The sequence below is a fragment of the Medicago sativa genome, chromosome 1 (assembly GCF_051527215.1).
Source record: "Medicago sativa cultivar Bolivia chromosome 1, Bolivia_mono, whole genome shotgun sequence".
Classification (NCBI taxonomy): Eukaryota; Viridiplantae; Streptophyta; class Magnoliopsida; order Fabales; family Fabaceae; genus Medicago; species Medicago sativa.
Genome location: NC_140749.1, coordinates 29160126 through 29178268, shown reverse-complemented (window position 1 = coordinate 29178268; position 18143 = coordinate 29160126). Strand labels below are relative to the sequence as shown.

Here is an 18143-nt window from a genome sequence, read left to right as displayed (position 1 = left end):
CGTAATGACAGCATGTCATCAAGACCATCAGCATAGAAACAATGTGAAGGAACATGACAACCTCTTGAACTTGAAATAAGATCCACTTCTCCATTATCAACTAGTTTGGATATACCTCTACTCAAAACTTCTTCTGCTAAGCAAAATAGGAGATGTGACTGGGGGTCTCCTTGTCTGACTCCTCTATTGCAAGCAAAATAACCTTGTTAACTTCCATTGATGGAGATAGAAATCATTGCAGATCTTAAAATAACCTCAATCTAGTGACAAAAGGTATCATTGAAACCAAAGCCTCTAAGCACTTTATGCAAAAACCCCCAATCAAGAGTATCAAATGCTTTAGAAACATCTATTTTTAGTGCTAAATTACCACCAAAACACTTTTTATCAAGAGTATTGATTGCTTCAGATGTTAAAGCAATGCAATCTTTTATATTTCTACCTCTTATGAAGCCTCTTTGTTCCTTTGAGACAATGTTTGGAAGAATTGTGGCCAACCTGTCAGCTAAGATCTTTGATATAATCTTGAATTTGAAATTTGCTAATGCAATTGGTCTGTGTTGGTCAATAGTATCATCATTGTTGTTTTTAGGAATTAAGACAATGGTATTGGAGTTGAATCCTGGAAGCAGCCATCCTGATGTGAAGAATTGAGTTGTAGCAGCAATGACATCTGAGTTGATCACCTCCCAATACTCTTGAAAGAATCCTGCTCCAAAACCATCAGTCCCTGGCGCTCCATCTTTGTTCATATCAAACACTACATGTTTGATTTCTTCTAGAGTTGGGATTTTAGTTAGCAAAGTGTTGATTTGAGGATCAATAAGATTTGGAATGACTTTTTCAACAAGCAAGCTATCCTGCAAAACAGTGTTAGTTGAAAATAAACATTTATAGTGAGAAACAATATGATCAGCAATCATTGAAGGCTCAGTGAGAATGTCATTGTCATTTCAAATAGAGGAAATTATTTTTGATTTGTTTTTGATATTTGTGACCAAATGAAAATATCTTGTGTTTCTATCACCCTGAAGGTGCCAATTAACTCTGGCTTTATCTTTCCAGAAGATTTCTTGTTTCTTGAGAGCTTCTTCCAGCTACACATTAGCCTTCTTCTCTTGGTTAAGCAGGATATCTGTGTGGCCATTGGTGTTGATAAGGTTTTGGATATGTTGAAGGTCAGTTTCATCTAAATTCACATGCTCATGAATGTTTCCATAAACCTCTTTATTCCATGTTTTCAGTTTTGATTTGAGGTTTTTAAGCTTGGTGTTCAGTCTCATCATGGGGCACCCAACAACACTTTCATTCCAACATTGTTCAATGAGCGGTCTACAGTCTTTGTGAAGAGACCACATATTCATGAATTTAAAGCTGGATGCAAAAGGGTGAGCTTCAGTCTTGATATCAAGCAAAAGGGGATAGTGATCAGATGTGTGTTTGATTAAAGTCATGCAGGAGATAGAAGAGCAGCTATCAATTATGTCATGGTTGCAGATGGCTCTATCAAGCCTTCTTTTAATGTGCATGTGTCCATATCTTTTGTTATCCCAAGTATATACAACACCTTTAGTAGGGATGTGGAACAAATCATTGGTGTCTGTCCATTGTTGGAAATCAATGATGGGTGGTCTAGCAAGGTTGCAGTATCCCTGATGTTCACGTGCTCCAATTATAGTATTGAAGTCCCCTATGAAGCACCATGGGCCAATGTGAAGGTTTTGCAAGTCTGATAGGGTAAGCCAAAGTGGTTTTCTAGTGATGTTGCTATTTGAAGCGTAAATGGCTGAGAAATAAAAGTTTTGTTGGTTAATGGGAAGGCTAAATGAAACTTGTTGATTGTCTACATGTATTGTAGGGTTAAGGTTAAGGGAGCATATACACTAAAGGTTTGGAATATTATTTGTTCTGATGTTAAAGGAAAAGATCTTAAAACCTAACCTGTACAGCCAAGTCGTAGGAAAAGCTTTATACCTCATCCAGGGTTCAGTAATAAATAGGAGATCAGGTTTGTGTTGGAGTAAAAGTCTTTTAAGTGCCAATCTAGAAAGAGAGTTGGCTATTCCCCTAATGTTCCAATAAAGCAGCTTCATTTAAAAGGTTTAGGTTGAGAGGCTTTAGCACTTGTTGAGTAGTTTGACTTCAATGGGGATTTCTTTGTTTTGCCTTTCTTTCTGCTGACAACTTGAAAATCACCAACATTCACAGGAATTTGTAGGTCACTTGGATCAGTTCCTAAATGTGCCAAGAGACTATGCTCAGGTTCCACATCCTCTGCCATATTGGCCTAAAATTGTTGAACCAATTTTCTGTTGTTGCTGTCTAGATGTTTTAGTTTATCATGTACCACCTCAATGTCATCATCATGAATCACTTCAGTGCCAGTACCATGATTTGAATTGTCCACCATGTCATCACCCTGATACTCATTTTCATCAATCACCTGAACCTGTGTAGCATCTACAAACTCAAATTCTTATGAATCTGAGTTTTTACTTTCAACTTCAGAATCTGCATTATTACGAATCAGCTGTAGGTCAACTCAGCATTGATCTCCTTCTCCAGTTGTAACTTATGTTCCTTCATAGTGTCAGCAGGTGTAGCCTGATTGTTTTCAGTATTGACATGCAAAGCTTGAACCCTATTAGTTTGTTGACATCCACTGGTGCCAGCAATAACTGTTGGTGCAGTCACTTTCAGTTGAAACTCATTGCCCTCCATCGTAGTGTTTTCTACAACAATAGGGTTCCCTATGTTCTTGCCCTGTTCCTGCCTTCTCTCTTTAACTGGCACACAAGTTTGCTTCTGAACTTTGTTAAAACCTGTATTTCCAACAGTTTCTTCCTATGCAAAATCTCTCTTAACATGTTTGCAAATATCCAAGTAGTGGCCAATCTTTTTGCAATTAGTGCAAAAATCAGGGATATTTTCATAATCCAAATCTACAAAAAATACATACCCTTTTCTTTCCACCAAGACTTTGTATCTTAAGCTTTGTGTTACATCCATATTTACTAAAACCCTAACATATTGACCAAATGTTCTTTCAATCATAGGTTTAGTAGAGGCTGAATCAGTGTAAATGGGTGTTCCAACACAACTGGCTATAGCAAAAAATATTTTTGGCCTTCAATACTCCTGTGCTAAGCCATAAATTCTAACCCAAACCTGAGCACTATTATTATTCTGAAGATTAGGGCTAAAATCTTTTGTCCAACCAAACAGTTTTAAAACACTAGGGTTCAAATTCCACGAAACAACTAATCTAACCCTTTTTACATCTTATAGACAATAAAAGGTAAACTCATAATAACCCTTACCTAGTGATGAAACTCCCCACTGCTTTAGATCTTTCCAAATGGTAGATAGCTTATTGCGTTGTGCAAGAATAGTGATAGGGGTTGATCCCTTTGGCCAGATGATCCTTGCATGCAGGTTGTGCTTGCATGCATCCATTACTGCTTTATATTCTTCCTTAGGAATTGATATTGTAAAGTTATCTCCTTTAAGAACCGCATGTGGTAACTACGATGAAGGAATATCACACAAATGGGATAAGGCTTGCGCAAAAGTTTTTGGTGGAGTTTTGGAGTTTTGTGATGATGTGTTTTCTTGTTTGGGATCAGTTTGATCATTAGAAAGACCTTTCTTTGATTGATTGGTGTTGTATTTGGTTGAGTTCAGGTTTAGTGACTTTTTAGGGTTTGAAGGAGAGGGTGCAGTTTTTGATTGCTTTTGAGTGGAATCTGTGTTGGGTGGTTCATCTATGATGCAAGGCTAGTTCAGCATGGCTTTAACCATGATGATTGTAGGGGAAAAGGGATGGCAACGGTGGTGGTTAGCAGACAAATTATAAGATCATTGATCTAACAACTAGGTCATCGATTGAACCTCATGGTTGAATTAAATCACTCGATTTCTATAAACAGATGTATGTATTAAATTGAATTGATCTGACGACTGAGTCAAAAAAATTAAAATAAAACTCATGAAATATAGTAATGTAGAAAAAATCATTACATAAGAAAATATACTTATAATCAAGTACAATAATGAAATATATTTTTATTTAATAAAAAAATATAGTATTCTTGTACTTAACAAATACAGTGTTTATACAATTAAATAGTTTTATGATATAATGTTATTTAAGGATATTTTAACGTTCATATTATATGTTATTTGTTATAAAGAATTTGGTAAAATGAAGTAGTTTCTTGATCTCTTCATTCATTCTTCAACAGCAATCACCATTATAACACTTAGATCCATGGATCCAAAAAAGTATGAGTCTGATTTAAAAAATTATGAATGCAAAGACCATCTTATTTTCCTTTTTTTTTTTACTTACGAGTTTGATTCAAAAAATTAGGACCGCTAATATTTGGAAATTTTTGTTATGTATTCAATTTGGTTTCAAAGATAAAAGTATGTTGAAAGTGGCTATGGTGATTGGAATGTCCATGAAAGAAGAATGGAAAAAGGGAAAAGACGAGAATGAAAGAGAGAGATGAAGAAGTCAAGGGAAATAAAAAACATTAATGATTTCAGTCAAACAAAATAAAAAACATTAATGACTAAAACAGAATTACATATTTTTCATGAAGGTCTATGCTAGCAAGATGCACCTTTTGCTAACAATTCATTCATTAAATTGTGTACATTCTTAACAATTTCTTCACTTTTTATATCCACAGGACTTTCAATTGATGAGTTCTAAAGGAAGAAGTTGGCTTACTCTTGCCTATCTTAGGCTGCTTTATTTTTGTCTATAGAAGTAGTAGCTTCAATTTTGAATAATGCTCCTTCTAGATACAAATGAACTATCGAGTGTCTCGTCTTTGGAATTACTTGTATTGCAAGGCTAACGGATTTTGGTCACAGTGGTGATACAAGAATTTCACAGTGGTGAATAATGTTTTAACTATGAGTGCAGTTAAAACATACATCTAATCCTTGTGATTGAGTATCATGCAATTGTATTGCAAAATAAAGCCACCATGGACTGTTCATTATGAATTTAGAGAACTTATTATGAAAGCAATAGTTCATTTTTTTTTTTTTTTTTGCAGTTTATCGTTATCACTTAGATGTTGTCGGTGTTTATTTGTTTTAGATTCTACCAGGTATGGTGGTTAAAATCTCGATTTAAAACGGAAAAGTGCACAAGCTTACGATTTTAGGGGAAAAGTGCACAAGCTTACGATTTTAGGGGGGTTTTGCGTGTGTGAAGTGGAAAGTCATGCAACAAAACATTATTTCTTTTTGCGACCAGCACTTTGCACCTGTTTGAACTTCGATCTTCTCCTATTTATTTTCTCCTTTCACAATTTATTTCTATCTCCCTCTAAATTTTAGAGGGTGAAAGGATGATTGGATAAATAGAAAAGTTTGCTAAGTGTTGGGGTTTTATGATTTTTTTTTTTTTTTTTATAAATCTTAATCCTCTTAACGAATTAAACGAACCAATTTTGATTAAAACATCACAAATCAAACATTAATTACTTGAACACATGTTTATCAAGCATTAATTATTTGCAAATAAGTGTTGCTTTCAGTTTGTTTTGTGAGTGTTGTGAAAGTGACTCAAAATTGGAGTTTGGAGGCCAAAATTGATGTTTGCTGGAAGTGGAAATCGGTGGCCGATTTGAGAAATCAGGGCCCGATTTTGGCTGCAGGTTGGAGCAGTTTGGTGCTGGAAAAATCGGAGCCCGATTTGGTAAAATCGGGGCCCGACTTCGCGTGCAGGATTTTTTCAGAAATGTATTTTTGGGCCAGATTTGTTACAATTTTATGGGAGTTACTTTTACTATAAATATAGCCATTGTATCAGTGTAAACCTTGAAATAGAGGGGGCTGAAACAAGGGTTTAGAAATCAAACTAGGGTTTGTATAGAGTTTGTCTCTTGGCAACAAACTAGGGTTTCAAGGTTGATTCACCTTGGGAAACACTATTAGGATTGAGTCTCTTGGTTATGGGAAGAGGATGAGATTTGGGTAGAATTAGGCGGGAGACTTATTCTTGTAACCCATTGATATCACTTTTGTAATGTTACTCATCATATAGTGGAACGGAGGGCTGCTCTCTCCTCCAGACTAGGTCAATTTCGACCGAACTGGGTCAACAAATTCTTTTGTGTTCTCTCTTCTTTTCTCTCGCTGTTTTTCTACTTTTGGCTTGTGTTTATAATTGTTCCATACACTTTGATTTTGGTCGCTTAATTATCCCTTGCTCCACACATCAAGTTTGTTATTGGTGTGTTTTCTCATTGAATTTGCAACAATTGGCGCCCACCGTGGGGCAAGGGTCAAAGGATAATCTAGTACCATGTGTTCGAAGTGGGATATTGAGAAGTTTACCGGAGATAACGATTTTGGGTTATGGAAGGTAACGATGGAAGCGGTGTTAATACATCAAAAGTGTGAGAAAGCTTTGAAGGGTGAAGGTTCGTTACCGGTCACCATGTCACGAGCGGAGAAGACCGAGATGGTGGACAAGGCCAGGAGTACCACTGTCTTGTGCCTCGGAGATAAAGTTTTGAGAGAAGTAGCAAAGGAACCAACCGCGGCATCGATTTGGGCAAAGTTGGAATCTTTGTATATGACAAAGTCTTTGGCTCATCGGCAATTCCTAAAGCAACAACTCTACTCATTCAAGATGGTGGAGTCAAAGGCCATCATGGAGCAACTTATGAAGTTCAACAAAATCATTGTTGATTTGGAGAACATTGAGGTGCGTCTTGAGGATGTGGGTGCTCTGATGGTGTGGTGTTGTTTGGAGGATGAAGAAGGTGATGTTGGTCACCTTGGGAATGATGCCTAGTGGAGCGCTGGTCGTCTGGAGAGACGTTAAACACTCAACATCAGCCTGGAGAGGCGGTGGTAAGAATACTCATGATCTACCTGTTGAGGTGGAGTTTCAAGGTGGAAGACATAGTGGGATGTACTCATTTGCTAGTTGAGAGGTTGGAAGCTCAGCTTTTGTGGAGTTGAACACACCGGGAGTGGTACGACTATGGAGGACCTTGGGTGCTATGCTCTAGTGGTGAGCAAGGGATTTCTTCATGAAGACGGAAGGCATTCCGGAGGTTGAAGAATGTATAGCACGGCTTGTGGAATTACCCTAAAAGGCCAAGGGTGATTGGATGCAAGGTGATCTTCAAGGAAGCGGGAGATGTCCTGTGTTGAAGATGTCATGGTGAATGCTTGTGGAACTACCTAAAACTCCTAGCGTAGTTAGACTGCAAGGACCTTCGAGAAGGCGGAAGACATTCCGAGGGCTGAAGGGGTTGAGGTGTATACTTGTGGATTACTCTAAAAGCCAAGGGTGATTGGGAACAAGTAGATCTTCAAGGAAGCGGGAGATGTCTCATATTGAAGAGGTTATGGTATAGTCTTCTAGAACTACCTGAAATTCCTAGCGTAGTTGGACTACAAGCATCTTCGAGAAGGCGGAAGAAATTCCGATGGCTGAAGAGGTTAGGGTGTAAACTTGTGGAGCTACTTGGTGTAGTGGGAAGCAAGGAAAAGAGCAGCAAGGTGTTGATGTTATATTGGCATCGTCACTAATTTGGAGTCAAGGTGGAGATTGTTGTGAAAGTGACTCAAAATTGGAGTTTGAAGGCCAAAATTGATGTTTGCTGGAAGTGGAAATCGGTGGCCGATTTGAGAAATCGTGGCTTGATTTTGGCTGCAGGTTGGAGCAGTTTGGTGTTGGAAAAATCGGCGCCCGATTTGGTAAAATCGGGGCCCGATTTCGCGTGCAGGATTTTTTCAGAAACGTATTTTTGCGCCAGATTTGTTACAATTTTATGGGAGTTACTTTTACTATAAATATAGCCATTGTATCAGTGTAAACCTTGAGATAGAGGGGGCTGAAACAAGGGTTTAGAAATCAAACTAGGGTTTGTATAGAGTTTGTCTCTTGGCAACAAACTAGGGTTTGAAGGTTGATTCACCTTGGGAAACACTATTAGGATTGAGTCTCTTGGTTACAGGAAGAGGCTGAGATTTGGGTAGAATTATGCGGGAGACTTATTCTTGTAACCCATTGATATCTCTTTTGTAACGTTACTCATCATATAGTGGAACAGACGACTGCTCTCTCCTCCAGACTAGGTCAATTTGGACCGAACTGGGTCAACAAATTCTTTTGTGTTCTCTCTTCTTTTCTCTCGCTGTTTTTCTACTTTTGGCTTGTGTTTATAATTGTTCCATACACTTTGATTTTGGTTGCTTAATTATCCCTTGCTCCACACATCAAGTTTGTTATTGGTGTGTTTTCTCATCCAATTTGCAACAGTGAGGAAACAAATCTTATGCACTACAATAAAACCAAATAGTGAATAGAAAAATAACGGAATAAAATATTTCGAATTAAATAACTATCCAACAAACAAAATAGAAGTTCATCTTAGAATATTAGCCTAAAAAGATTTAGTTAATCATGGTAACTAAAAACAAATTACAATAGAAATAAAACATACCCTACAAAAACCTTCAGTGAGGAGAGAGACTCCTCCCTTGAAGCTCCTAGTGCTTGCCTTCCTCTTGAACCACTTTGTTTTGAATGTTAAATTGTGAATGAGGAATTCGGTATTTATAGGAAGAGTTTCCACCTGAACATGGGCTTAAAGCATGGTCTTTCTTCACCAAAAAGTTACAAAACATCGCCTTGGCTCGTAAGGAACAGGCGCCAGGCGCCTAGAACCATGCGCCATGCGCATGTGAGTGGTGCTTTGGGCTCCAGGTGCCTATATTTTTTCGTCAAGAGCCTGTGTGTAGAGTTTTTGGGCACCTGGTGCCCCCTTCTTTGCGTTGGGCGCATGTGTGTGTTGTCCGGTACTGAAAACGAATGTTTCTTTGCTTTTTTAGGTGTTTGCTTCTTTGTAAGATGTCTTGGAACTTGAGAACAAAATTCCTTCCTATGTGACGTCTAGTGAGGCCCTTTGAATTTTCATTCTTCAACTTCTTAAGGACTTCAATCATCTTTAGATGTCTTGCTTTGCCGATATGCATGATTTCTTCGTTAATTACAACAAAACACCCAATAATTGCTATGTCTGGTGATGAGTCAATAATTAGTTAGTTTTAGTATAATATTTCGTATCGTTTTAATTAGATGTAAGTTTATTTTATTTTAATATTATTTCCTTTTTGAGCTATTTTACTTCAATTGCATAATATTATATTTCAGGAATAAATATTTGATGGATTGAGTCTTGGAGCAAAAGAAACGAGTCTAGAGCTGATTCGGAGCAAAAATACGAAGATTTGGAGACAAAAATATGTCTCCCCAAAGTCAGAAGCTCGGCACGGCCCGTGCTAAGGTTGGCACGGTCGTGCCACCCTCCAGGAGTGCCTTTTGCTGCTTTTGCTTAGGATTTAAGCTACTCTATTTTGTTTTGACCAAAAGGCCCACAGTTGCTTGTGGAACATTCTAGTGATGTAATTGCTTAGATTTTAAGTCGAATGTATCCTATAAATATAGTAGCTAGCCGTCACAAACAAAATCATCTTTTGTTCTTGGAATAAAAGTTCACCTTTATTTTATTCTTCTTCTTCTTCTCTTCTATGTCTACAATGAACGTTAGTGAGTAGATTCTTCTTGTCTTGGGATTGTTGGATAAGTCTAACAACATAATCCTAATCAAACCAAGCCTTAAACCTTAATTTTATGTAACCCTAATTTCTAATCTAAATTCACCGTTTTAACATGAATTAACCATTATCAAACTGTAGAATCGAAAGTGGAGGTTTTGATAATTGTTAATTCATTATCCCAAATATCAATTCATAAAACGAAAGTGGAGTTTTGATAATTGTTAATTCATTAGACAAGGATTACGAAACATGAGAATAGTCTAGCAAACCTTGAGACACATAAAGTTTCGAGCTTCAAGGATTCCAAAGGCAATCACCCATGAGAATAGGCGTGGTTGTTGAAGGAACACACTCATTGAGACCGAAAGGAGATGTGATAGGCCAAAGAGAAACTTGTCTTTAGAAATTAGATCTAACATAAAATTATAAGTTTAAGGGTTTGTTTGTGAAGGATTCGTCATTATGATGAACCAATAATCCCAATGCTCTTTTATTTTACTTTTTTTATTTTCTTTTAATTAAACAAAAATACAACTTTTTACCTTATAAACTTTCAATCTAATCATTGGTTAAAAGTTAATTGAATTCATAACTCCCTGTCAGAACGATATCTTTTTATTACTACATCGGTAAACCGTGCACTTGCAGTTTATCCCATCATTTGGGTAAGAATATAAATACAGACTCAAATATAGAAAACATTACAAATGTCTCGAAATCATAATAAATTGATCTAATACTCCTCTATTATGCTTGTAAAACATACTGAAAATGACTTAAAAACATTCTAGGAATAACGTAAGATGACTTGTCATCAATACCCTAAGTTGAAAAGATTCTCCCCGGTACATCGGATCCTCATGAAATACGACTTTTGGATCTCTTCTCCACAACTATGGTTTTCTTCTTCTCCTCTCTTCTTTTCTTCGGTTTCTACGTTCAGCGAAAAGTGTCATTTATTATTCTAACTTTCTATTTATATTAGGGAAAATGTGTCAGTCATCTATTATTATTTTTCTCTCCTTTAAATATCGTAATTTTACTTCCTCCTCCCCCACTTATTTATTACTTCTATTCAACACCTCCCACCTCTATATTGTTTTTATTTAATTCTTCCCCTCATCATATTAATCCTCATATCACATCATTAACCATCAAAACTCTATTTTCAATAAAATAATATAATACTCAATCAAAAATGCATCATCACTACAACAGTAATCAAGACTCCACATATTTGATGACATGTCATCTTACATTATTCTTAACATGTTTTTCAGTTATTTTCATTAGGTTTAAGCAATAAAAAGGTGGAGTATTAGAAGGATTGCCTATGATTTTGGGACTTTTGTAATGTTTTTTAAATTTGAGTCTGTAATTCTAGTTATCCTGAAACATAGCAATTTTAGGGGGTTTTTGAAGTAATTCACGAAGAAATCATGCAAATCGGCAAATCAAGAACATCCGAAGAATTGTGAAGATTCAAGGAAACAAAGAGTGGAGATTCAAGAAGCCTCAAAAGACTTACAAATAGAAGAAAATCGGAGACTTAAAACGACAGAAAATCGGAGAATTTGGGCCCAAGAAGAGATGTCATGCGCCTAGCATATGAGTAATGTGCCTAGCACATGGAGAAGAATCAATGCGCCTAGGGCATGGTTTTGCCTTCTCTCTCATGCGCTAGGCACACTAGCAATGTGCCTCGTGCATCTGATAATGCGGGGCATAAGCGTCTTTTCCTGCTTTTATTTTAGGTAAAGCCCACACTTTTAGCCTAAACCCAGGTAGAAACTCTCACTATAAATACCAGCCTTCCTCATTCAGAATTTCACGTGAAAAACTGTGGCAGTTCAAGAGGAAGGCAACTTTGGAGCTTCGGGAGAGTTTTTATCTTCTCCTTGATTTTCTAGGGTATGTTTTTATCTTTAGTAATTTGTTTTTAGTTACCATGTGTAACTAAATATTTTTAGGTTAGAGTTCTAAGATGAATCTCTGTATATTTTTGTTGGATATTTATTTAATATAATATATCGTTTATTTTATTTATTTATTCTTTTGTTCGCTATTAATTTTTATTAGGAAGTAGTTTATTTCTGTGAGAGGTGCAACCCTATATTAGGTACTTAGGTTGTGACATGGCCTAACATTGCTATCACTAACTAGATGCTTATATCTTGATATTTATATCCTTTTACTGATTACTATCTGTCTAGGAAGTAACTGATTATTAATTAGCCAAAGTTACTGAAATTATTATTTACCCTACACGCAGGTACTAAGTGGCTAGAACCCATTGAGTCAGGTGGTGCCTTACAGAACCTAGGAATTAACTTGTTAGTAATTAGGGAAACAAGTGCCTAGCATTCCGAAATATGATATAACCTAGTAAGACCATTCTCTTGAAACCCTTAGTAAGGTAGACGTAGATTAGGGTTGTCCATTTGTAGAACTACTAAGAAAGAGTAGAGAGAGTGTCCTAAGATTCATAGATGTGCACACCTAAGGGAACCTTGGCCTTAATTGCCTTAGGAAACACTAGAAAGCCAATATAAAGTGTATGTCTCAATTACCTTTGAATTATCATGACCCCGCACGTAAGGATCACCGTGTGATCAACATGTGAAGTTAGCCATCAGAGGGATATACCAAAGTAGGTTAGTATCGTCCCAACGACCTCATCACCTGTATAGTCTATCTAAGATAAATAAACACGACATATTTATTACTTATTATCCAATAACATAAATACAGAGGGGATTCGAAGAATCCTAATCGCTACTTACTTTTCTGCAACCAAAACAAGTAAACTTGCTCTGTTGCAAACAGATAAAAGTTGCAACCTAACTTTTATACCGTCAACTTATAAAAATAAGGAACGCAAATTGTTTGGATACAATACTCTACTTTTCACTTTATTACTTGGTGTAACACCCTAAACTCTAAAAGCGATAAATTACGCTAATGATATGACATATCAAAAATTTAGATGTTACATCTTGAATAAATCACCAAGCATGCATAAATAACAACTTCTCAAAACATCCCAGCGGAATAAAACATCATTACATCAACAACTAAATAAAACATATCAACAGTCATCCTTAATTAAAATAAGTCACCAAGTAGCCATGTCATTGTTTTATCTTGGTGTTTCGGGTGTCAAACATTGATTAAGTTTGAACCTTTTTAACCTTTGATATCTCATTTTTTCTTGGGAAGGGGAAAAATAAGAAAAACCCTTGAGAATCGAGGTCCGGGAGTTGTTTTCGTTACGGGAAGGTGTTAGGCACCCATAACGACTATAGTATCCTATAGGAACCGTCTTTACTTGCTACGCGCGCGCTTTATTTTTAAATGCTATTTGAAAGTGTTATTTATACTTAAGAGTTTACTAAGTTAAGAATTGGAGGGAGAAGAAGGTGTTTGAATTTTTGTTTTATTGGACTTGGAGAAGTTTTGACTTCTTGCCTACATACCCTTTTAAGGGATCAAACTCCATGTAGTTCTCTTCCAAAAAATGTTTTTTGTTTTTGTTGGTTGATTTTAATTTTGAAAATGGAATTTTGAAGAATAAGAGAGAGAGGCCTCAAGGGCATAAGATTTGGAAAATGTGAGGTGGAAATAGTTATTTTGCAAAGAGGTCTAAGTATTATTAGAATTCATTAAAGTTTTTGTTTAAGAAAATAAAGGGAAAATTCAATGGGATTTTGATCCCAAGGTTTCTTTGGAAAATTATTTGAGTGAAGTTGTTCATGTTTTTTGGAAAGGAGAATTTTTCTAAATATTGTGATTCCTAAGCATACATCTAAAGCATACATTCCCTAAGCATACATCTAGAGTATCCATGTGATGTGTGTGCATGTGTCGGTGCTTGTGTCGGTGTACATCATTAGAGTCCATTATCCTTTACATATGCCCTAGTTTACATGCTATGGTCTTGCCAGAATTTAAAAGCATAAGAAAAATTACAAAATTCCTAGGTTTTTTACATGCTAAGTCTTGACATGAAAATTGAAGTGCAAGAAATAAAACTAAAGCTAAAGAATGAAATATGCTTATGGAATGTATGAAACATGAAATGAAAGGGTTAGTAGCACAAGATATAATAGGGTAAAGAAATAAGGCAAGAAAGTGTTAGACAAAAGTGGTAAAAATCAACGAGAATAAAGTGTCAAAATACACTAAAAATTTACCATAACTTCTCAATGTGCACATGACCTATAATTCTTTCATCATAGCAATTTTCAAAAGACTTTATTGCAGCCACAATGTGGAAATTATAGGAACATATTCAAGCCAAGAGTTATGACACACTTTTAGACACATTTGACACTTTATTTTCACACACAATTATTTGCATGACTTGTAAAGCAAGAAACTAACACCATACATCACAAACAGTACCAAATACATTAAACTAAAGACAACCATATCACAAAATTTATTCATCAAGCATCAATCATCATGAGACAAAATATTGGAATCAAACCATGCAAAAGACTTCACCAACATTGACAAAAGGCACCAAAAAAACACAAGGAAATTCACCTATATCTTTACCCACTTTTCATCATGTAAAATCATCACAAAACATCACAAATACATCAAGAAACATATAGGAATTATTTTTAGTAATTTCCACAAAGTTTTAACAAAAATAGAAAACATTAAACTAACAAGAAACAAAAATATTTTCACATATTTCTCAAGTCAGCATTAACATGTAAAAGTATTCAAGAACAATTAAAAATAACAAAAAAGTCTTAATAAAATTTTTTTTAGGAATTTTTGGCCTAAAATCAAACATACAGGGGTTCAGATAGCAACAAAGCAGGTGTACATAGCAAGAAACCCAAGAAAAACAAAGAAACATGCCCAAGCCCAAGGGAAAACGGATCCAAATCACCAGGGAACTACAAGAGTCGTCAGATCGATCCAGATGGGTCAGACCTAGATCTGACGGTGAAGATTGAGAGAAGAGTGAACCAGGAGTGACCCAGGCCGGTCCACTGGTTATATAAAGGCTTGAAACCGGTCTGGTTTCATTTCCCTCTCTTTTCCTCTCTAAGTGTTTTTAGAGAGAGAAGCTCTGCAACTTCTCTCTTCTTCTCCGTTCATCTTCTCCGACGAACACAACGGCGGAGGTGCGGTGATTCGCCGGTGGCGCCACCGCACCTGAATGTTTTCTGAAAAAAATTTACATCGTTGTGTTCATCTTTGACTCCTCTTTATGATTCTGGAATTAGTTTTGTGAAACTGTGACTAAAACGGAGTAGATCGAGGTTTAAACTTACAGCTTTTTCAAGAACTTTTCGATTTTGAATCTTTTTCACATATGTTTTCCAGAAGATACCGATCTACTTCGATCTAACTTCGTTGATGTGTTTAAAGAAAAACTGAGAAGTTTTACGTGTTTACCTGTGAGTTAATTTGGAGATTCGAAGGAGAAGATGAAAGAAGCTTCTTGAATCTTTTCCCTGATCTTCTGGTGAATGCTTCGTTGTTGTTTCGAACTGAAAATGAATAGGTGAACACGTTCCTCTTCTTCTTTGGTTCAATTCGAATTCAATCATTCTTCTTCTTTTCTTACCAAATCCTTCGTGATCGCGTTGGATTTGTCACCGTTGGTGATGGATCTATGCTGGAATTGCGAAGGTATAAATTCGATGATGAAGATTGTTCAGAGAATCTCTGAGAATTTTCGTAGATTCGAACTGATTTGGAGCAATAATTGTTGAATTGAGTTTGTTTGTGATGAGATTGATACGAATTTGTGATGAATTGGTGTGGATTTTGATTCTGGACAGTTAGGGTTTATGATTTGGGGATGAAGTTCTTCATGAACTTCATCGTGTTCTTGGTGATTTCTGGAAAACGGTTAGGGTTTGATTCTGTGGAGAAGAGAGAGAAATGGGATTGGTGTTTGTCGAGTTGGCACTGAATGAATGGTGATTGGTACTGTTGCATTGATGATATGGCCTTTATATAGGCTGCCATGTGGACCTGTGACCCAATGGGTGCTTGACACGTATTCTGGACTTGCCTTGGACTAATTTTGGCTTAAAGGCCTTTGTGCAATTTCTGGAAGTTAAAGGACTGACCTGCAATTATTTTTAAAAACAAGGACCACACTGCAATTTGAAAAAAAAAGGACTAAAAAATAAACTTGACATAAATGGGGACTGTTCTGCAATTAAGAAAAAGACTAAGAAAAACAAATTTAAGACCAAAACGACTTGAATGCAATTTTTAAAACTTTGAAGGACTAAAATGAAAATAATAATAAAATTGGAATAAAATTGGTAAAAATGGAAAAAACGTAAAGTGAAACCAATAAAAAACACAAAAAGGACTAAAATGAACCAACTACATAAATGAGGTACTTCAAAGTAATCTCTCTCTGTCAAAATTTTGTGTGAAATGACCAAAATGCCCCTAGGGACTAAAATGACTCAAATGCAATTTTAAAATGGTTTTTAACAGGGAATTAAAGCAAGAGTTTATACAAGCAAATTAAAAAAAGACTCAGAGCCAATTTTAAGGGATTAAAAGAGTTTTAACACAGGAAATGACTAAAATGCCCTCAGGGGCTAAATTGGCCCAAAATGACTCAGATGCAATCTTTGAAATGGATTTTAACATGGAATAGAAACAAGGACTTATACAAACAAATTGAAAAAACTCAGAGACAAATTTCAAGGAATAGAATAAGTTTGTATGCAGGAAATGACTAAAATACCCTTTTTATGAATTTTGCAAATAACATTGAAATAAAATGTAGAGAAAGATGCAATTGATCAGAGACAATTTCAAATAACTTGGAATGCAAGAAAGACCCTTTGGATGGTTTAAAATGCAAGAAAACATAGACAAAGTTACAATTGAAATTTTTTCAAAACAAAGGCAATAAAACATGCAGTTAACACATAGTAAAATATCAGGGTAAACAATATCAAATTGGCAATCTCAATAGTAATAGACACATATCAGAGATCGAAAAATATTTTGAGCAAGTATTTTTAGGTCCAAAATTAGGGTATAACAGTCATCATACAACTCATATCATCATCAATACATAGTCTTAAATCTCCAACAGACAAAGTAAAGATAAACAACGAAGACCGACCCCTAATCAGAGCCCTAAAGTCTAAGACACCAAAATGAAATAGATGAGGTAACATCCAAGCTATCCTCAAGCAACTCACCAAAGCAAAGCAAAACAAACTATTCTTGCACACCGTCTACTCATCTATACGATAAGGAAGGCGGTCAACCAAACGACAACTGGGGTTAGTCCACAATTCATAATTAAAGTATAATTAAACATAAGCGTTCAAGGATTCATGCATAACACATATACATACTCGACATTCCTAGAATACTAACACCACATGAATATTATCCCAAGTTCAACATCAATCATGTTATCATACTTCTATCATAACACATCAGGCATATTCATACCTTAAATCATCATCAAAACTCATCTATCAATATAAGAATTTTTCACCTTATTCCTCATTTAGCATAATTAACTCAATAAATACAATTCATCATTTCAAAGGTATAAGCAAGAAAACTATCGTCACCAAAGAGATCACACAATCACATACATATAATTCACACTTCATTATTTTCACCAAAATAAACATCATCAATTAAAATCACCAAGTGTACAAGTATCACCAAGATCAACAAACATCAATAAGTACACATCTTCACATGTTCACCAAATTTCACCAAGTACACAATTCATCAAGTTCACCAATGCACATAAAACACCAAGGTCCACCAAGCACATAGTCAAATATGACACATTCAACAACTTCACCAAATATATGCAATGCGCTTAGACACTACTCTATATGCATGTGGTACCGGTCATCACCAAGGTCGTCACCTCAAAATACTATGGTATGATAAACACCTCCTTTGGATACAAAATAATATTATAAACATCACCTCTAAACATCTCCTCTTGAATAAAAAGTATTCTAAACACCGCCTCTGAACACTTATGAATGCATGAACATATGACTCAACAATGCATACGTTCATACAACAAATCACCAACATTTTACATACATGCATTCATCACCAATAACATCACCTCTTTGCATGTAAGAAACCACCACCAAAAATAAATCATCAACATTAAAATCATCATCATAATCATCATCAACAACAACCGTATTTATCACCACATATTCATCAACTAGTCATCACAAAAAAGAAACACCTTCACCTCATAATTCACACTCATATTTAACAAGAATCATAGCCAATTATTAAATTAAAATCACCAAAGAATTATCATCAACAACTATTATCTCAAAGAAACAATAATATCTCAGGGTCACATTTCATCTAATAGACGAACAGCTAACCACATTATGTTATACATCATTTTAAACACCCAACATCAACAATTCATTCACATTAAGTCACACTAACATGAATTCAAAGTCCCCTTCTAGTTATCCGACCATAAAACATTAGTTTGATAAAGTTCGTCTAAGTTTATGAAAACTAGCATTTTC

The 18143-nt window shown here is 35.7% G+C and overlaps 1 protein-coding gene across 1 annotated transcript; it reads right to left on the bottom strand.

The window, feature by feature from the left end:
- Positions 1 to 260: 260 nt before the first annotated feature.
- Positions 261 to 2281, bottom strand: LOC146954099 (uncharacterized). Its single transcript, XM_085743556.1, has 3 exons — positions 2125 to 2281; positions 1104 to 1786; positions 261 to 860 (listed from the first exon to the last, which is right to left on the bottom strand). The coding sequence occupies exons 1-3, from the start codon at positions 2279 to 2281 to the stop codon at positions 261 to 263; spliced, it is 1440 nt and encodes a 479-aa protein (XP_085599682.1).
- Positions 2282 to 18143: the final 15862 nt, after the last annotated feature.

Excerpts from the sequence above, each read along its gene's own strand:
- LOC146954099 (XM_085743556.1), bottom strand. The coding sequence starts at position 2,281 with ATGGCAGAGGATGTGGAACCTGAGCATAGTCTCTTGGCACATTTAGGA. Across the intron at positions 1,787-2,124 it reads GAAGTCAAACTACTCAACAA|CCATTTACGCTTCAAATAGC; the intron begins GTGCTAAAGCCT and ends TTTATTTCTCAG. Across the intron at positions 861-1,103 it reads ACCAAGAGAAGAAGGCTAAT|GATAGCTTGCTTGTTGAAAA; the intron begins GTGTAGCTGGAA and ends ACTGTTTTGCAG.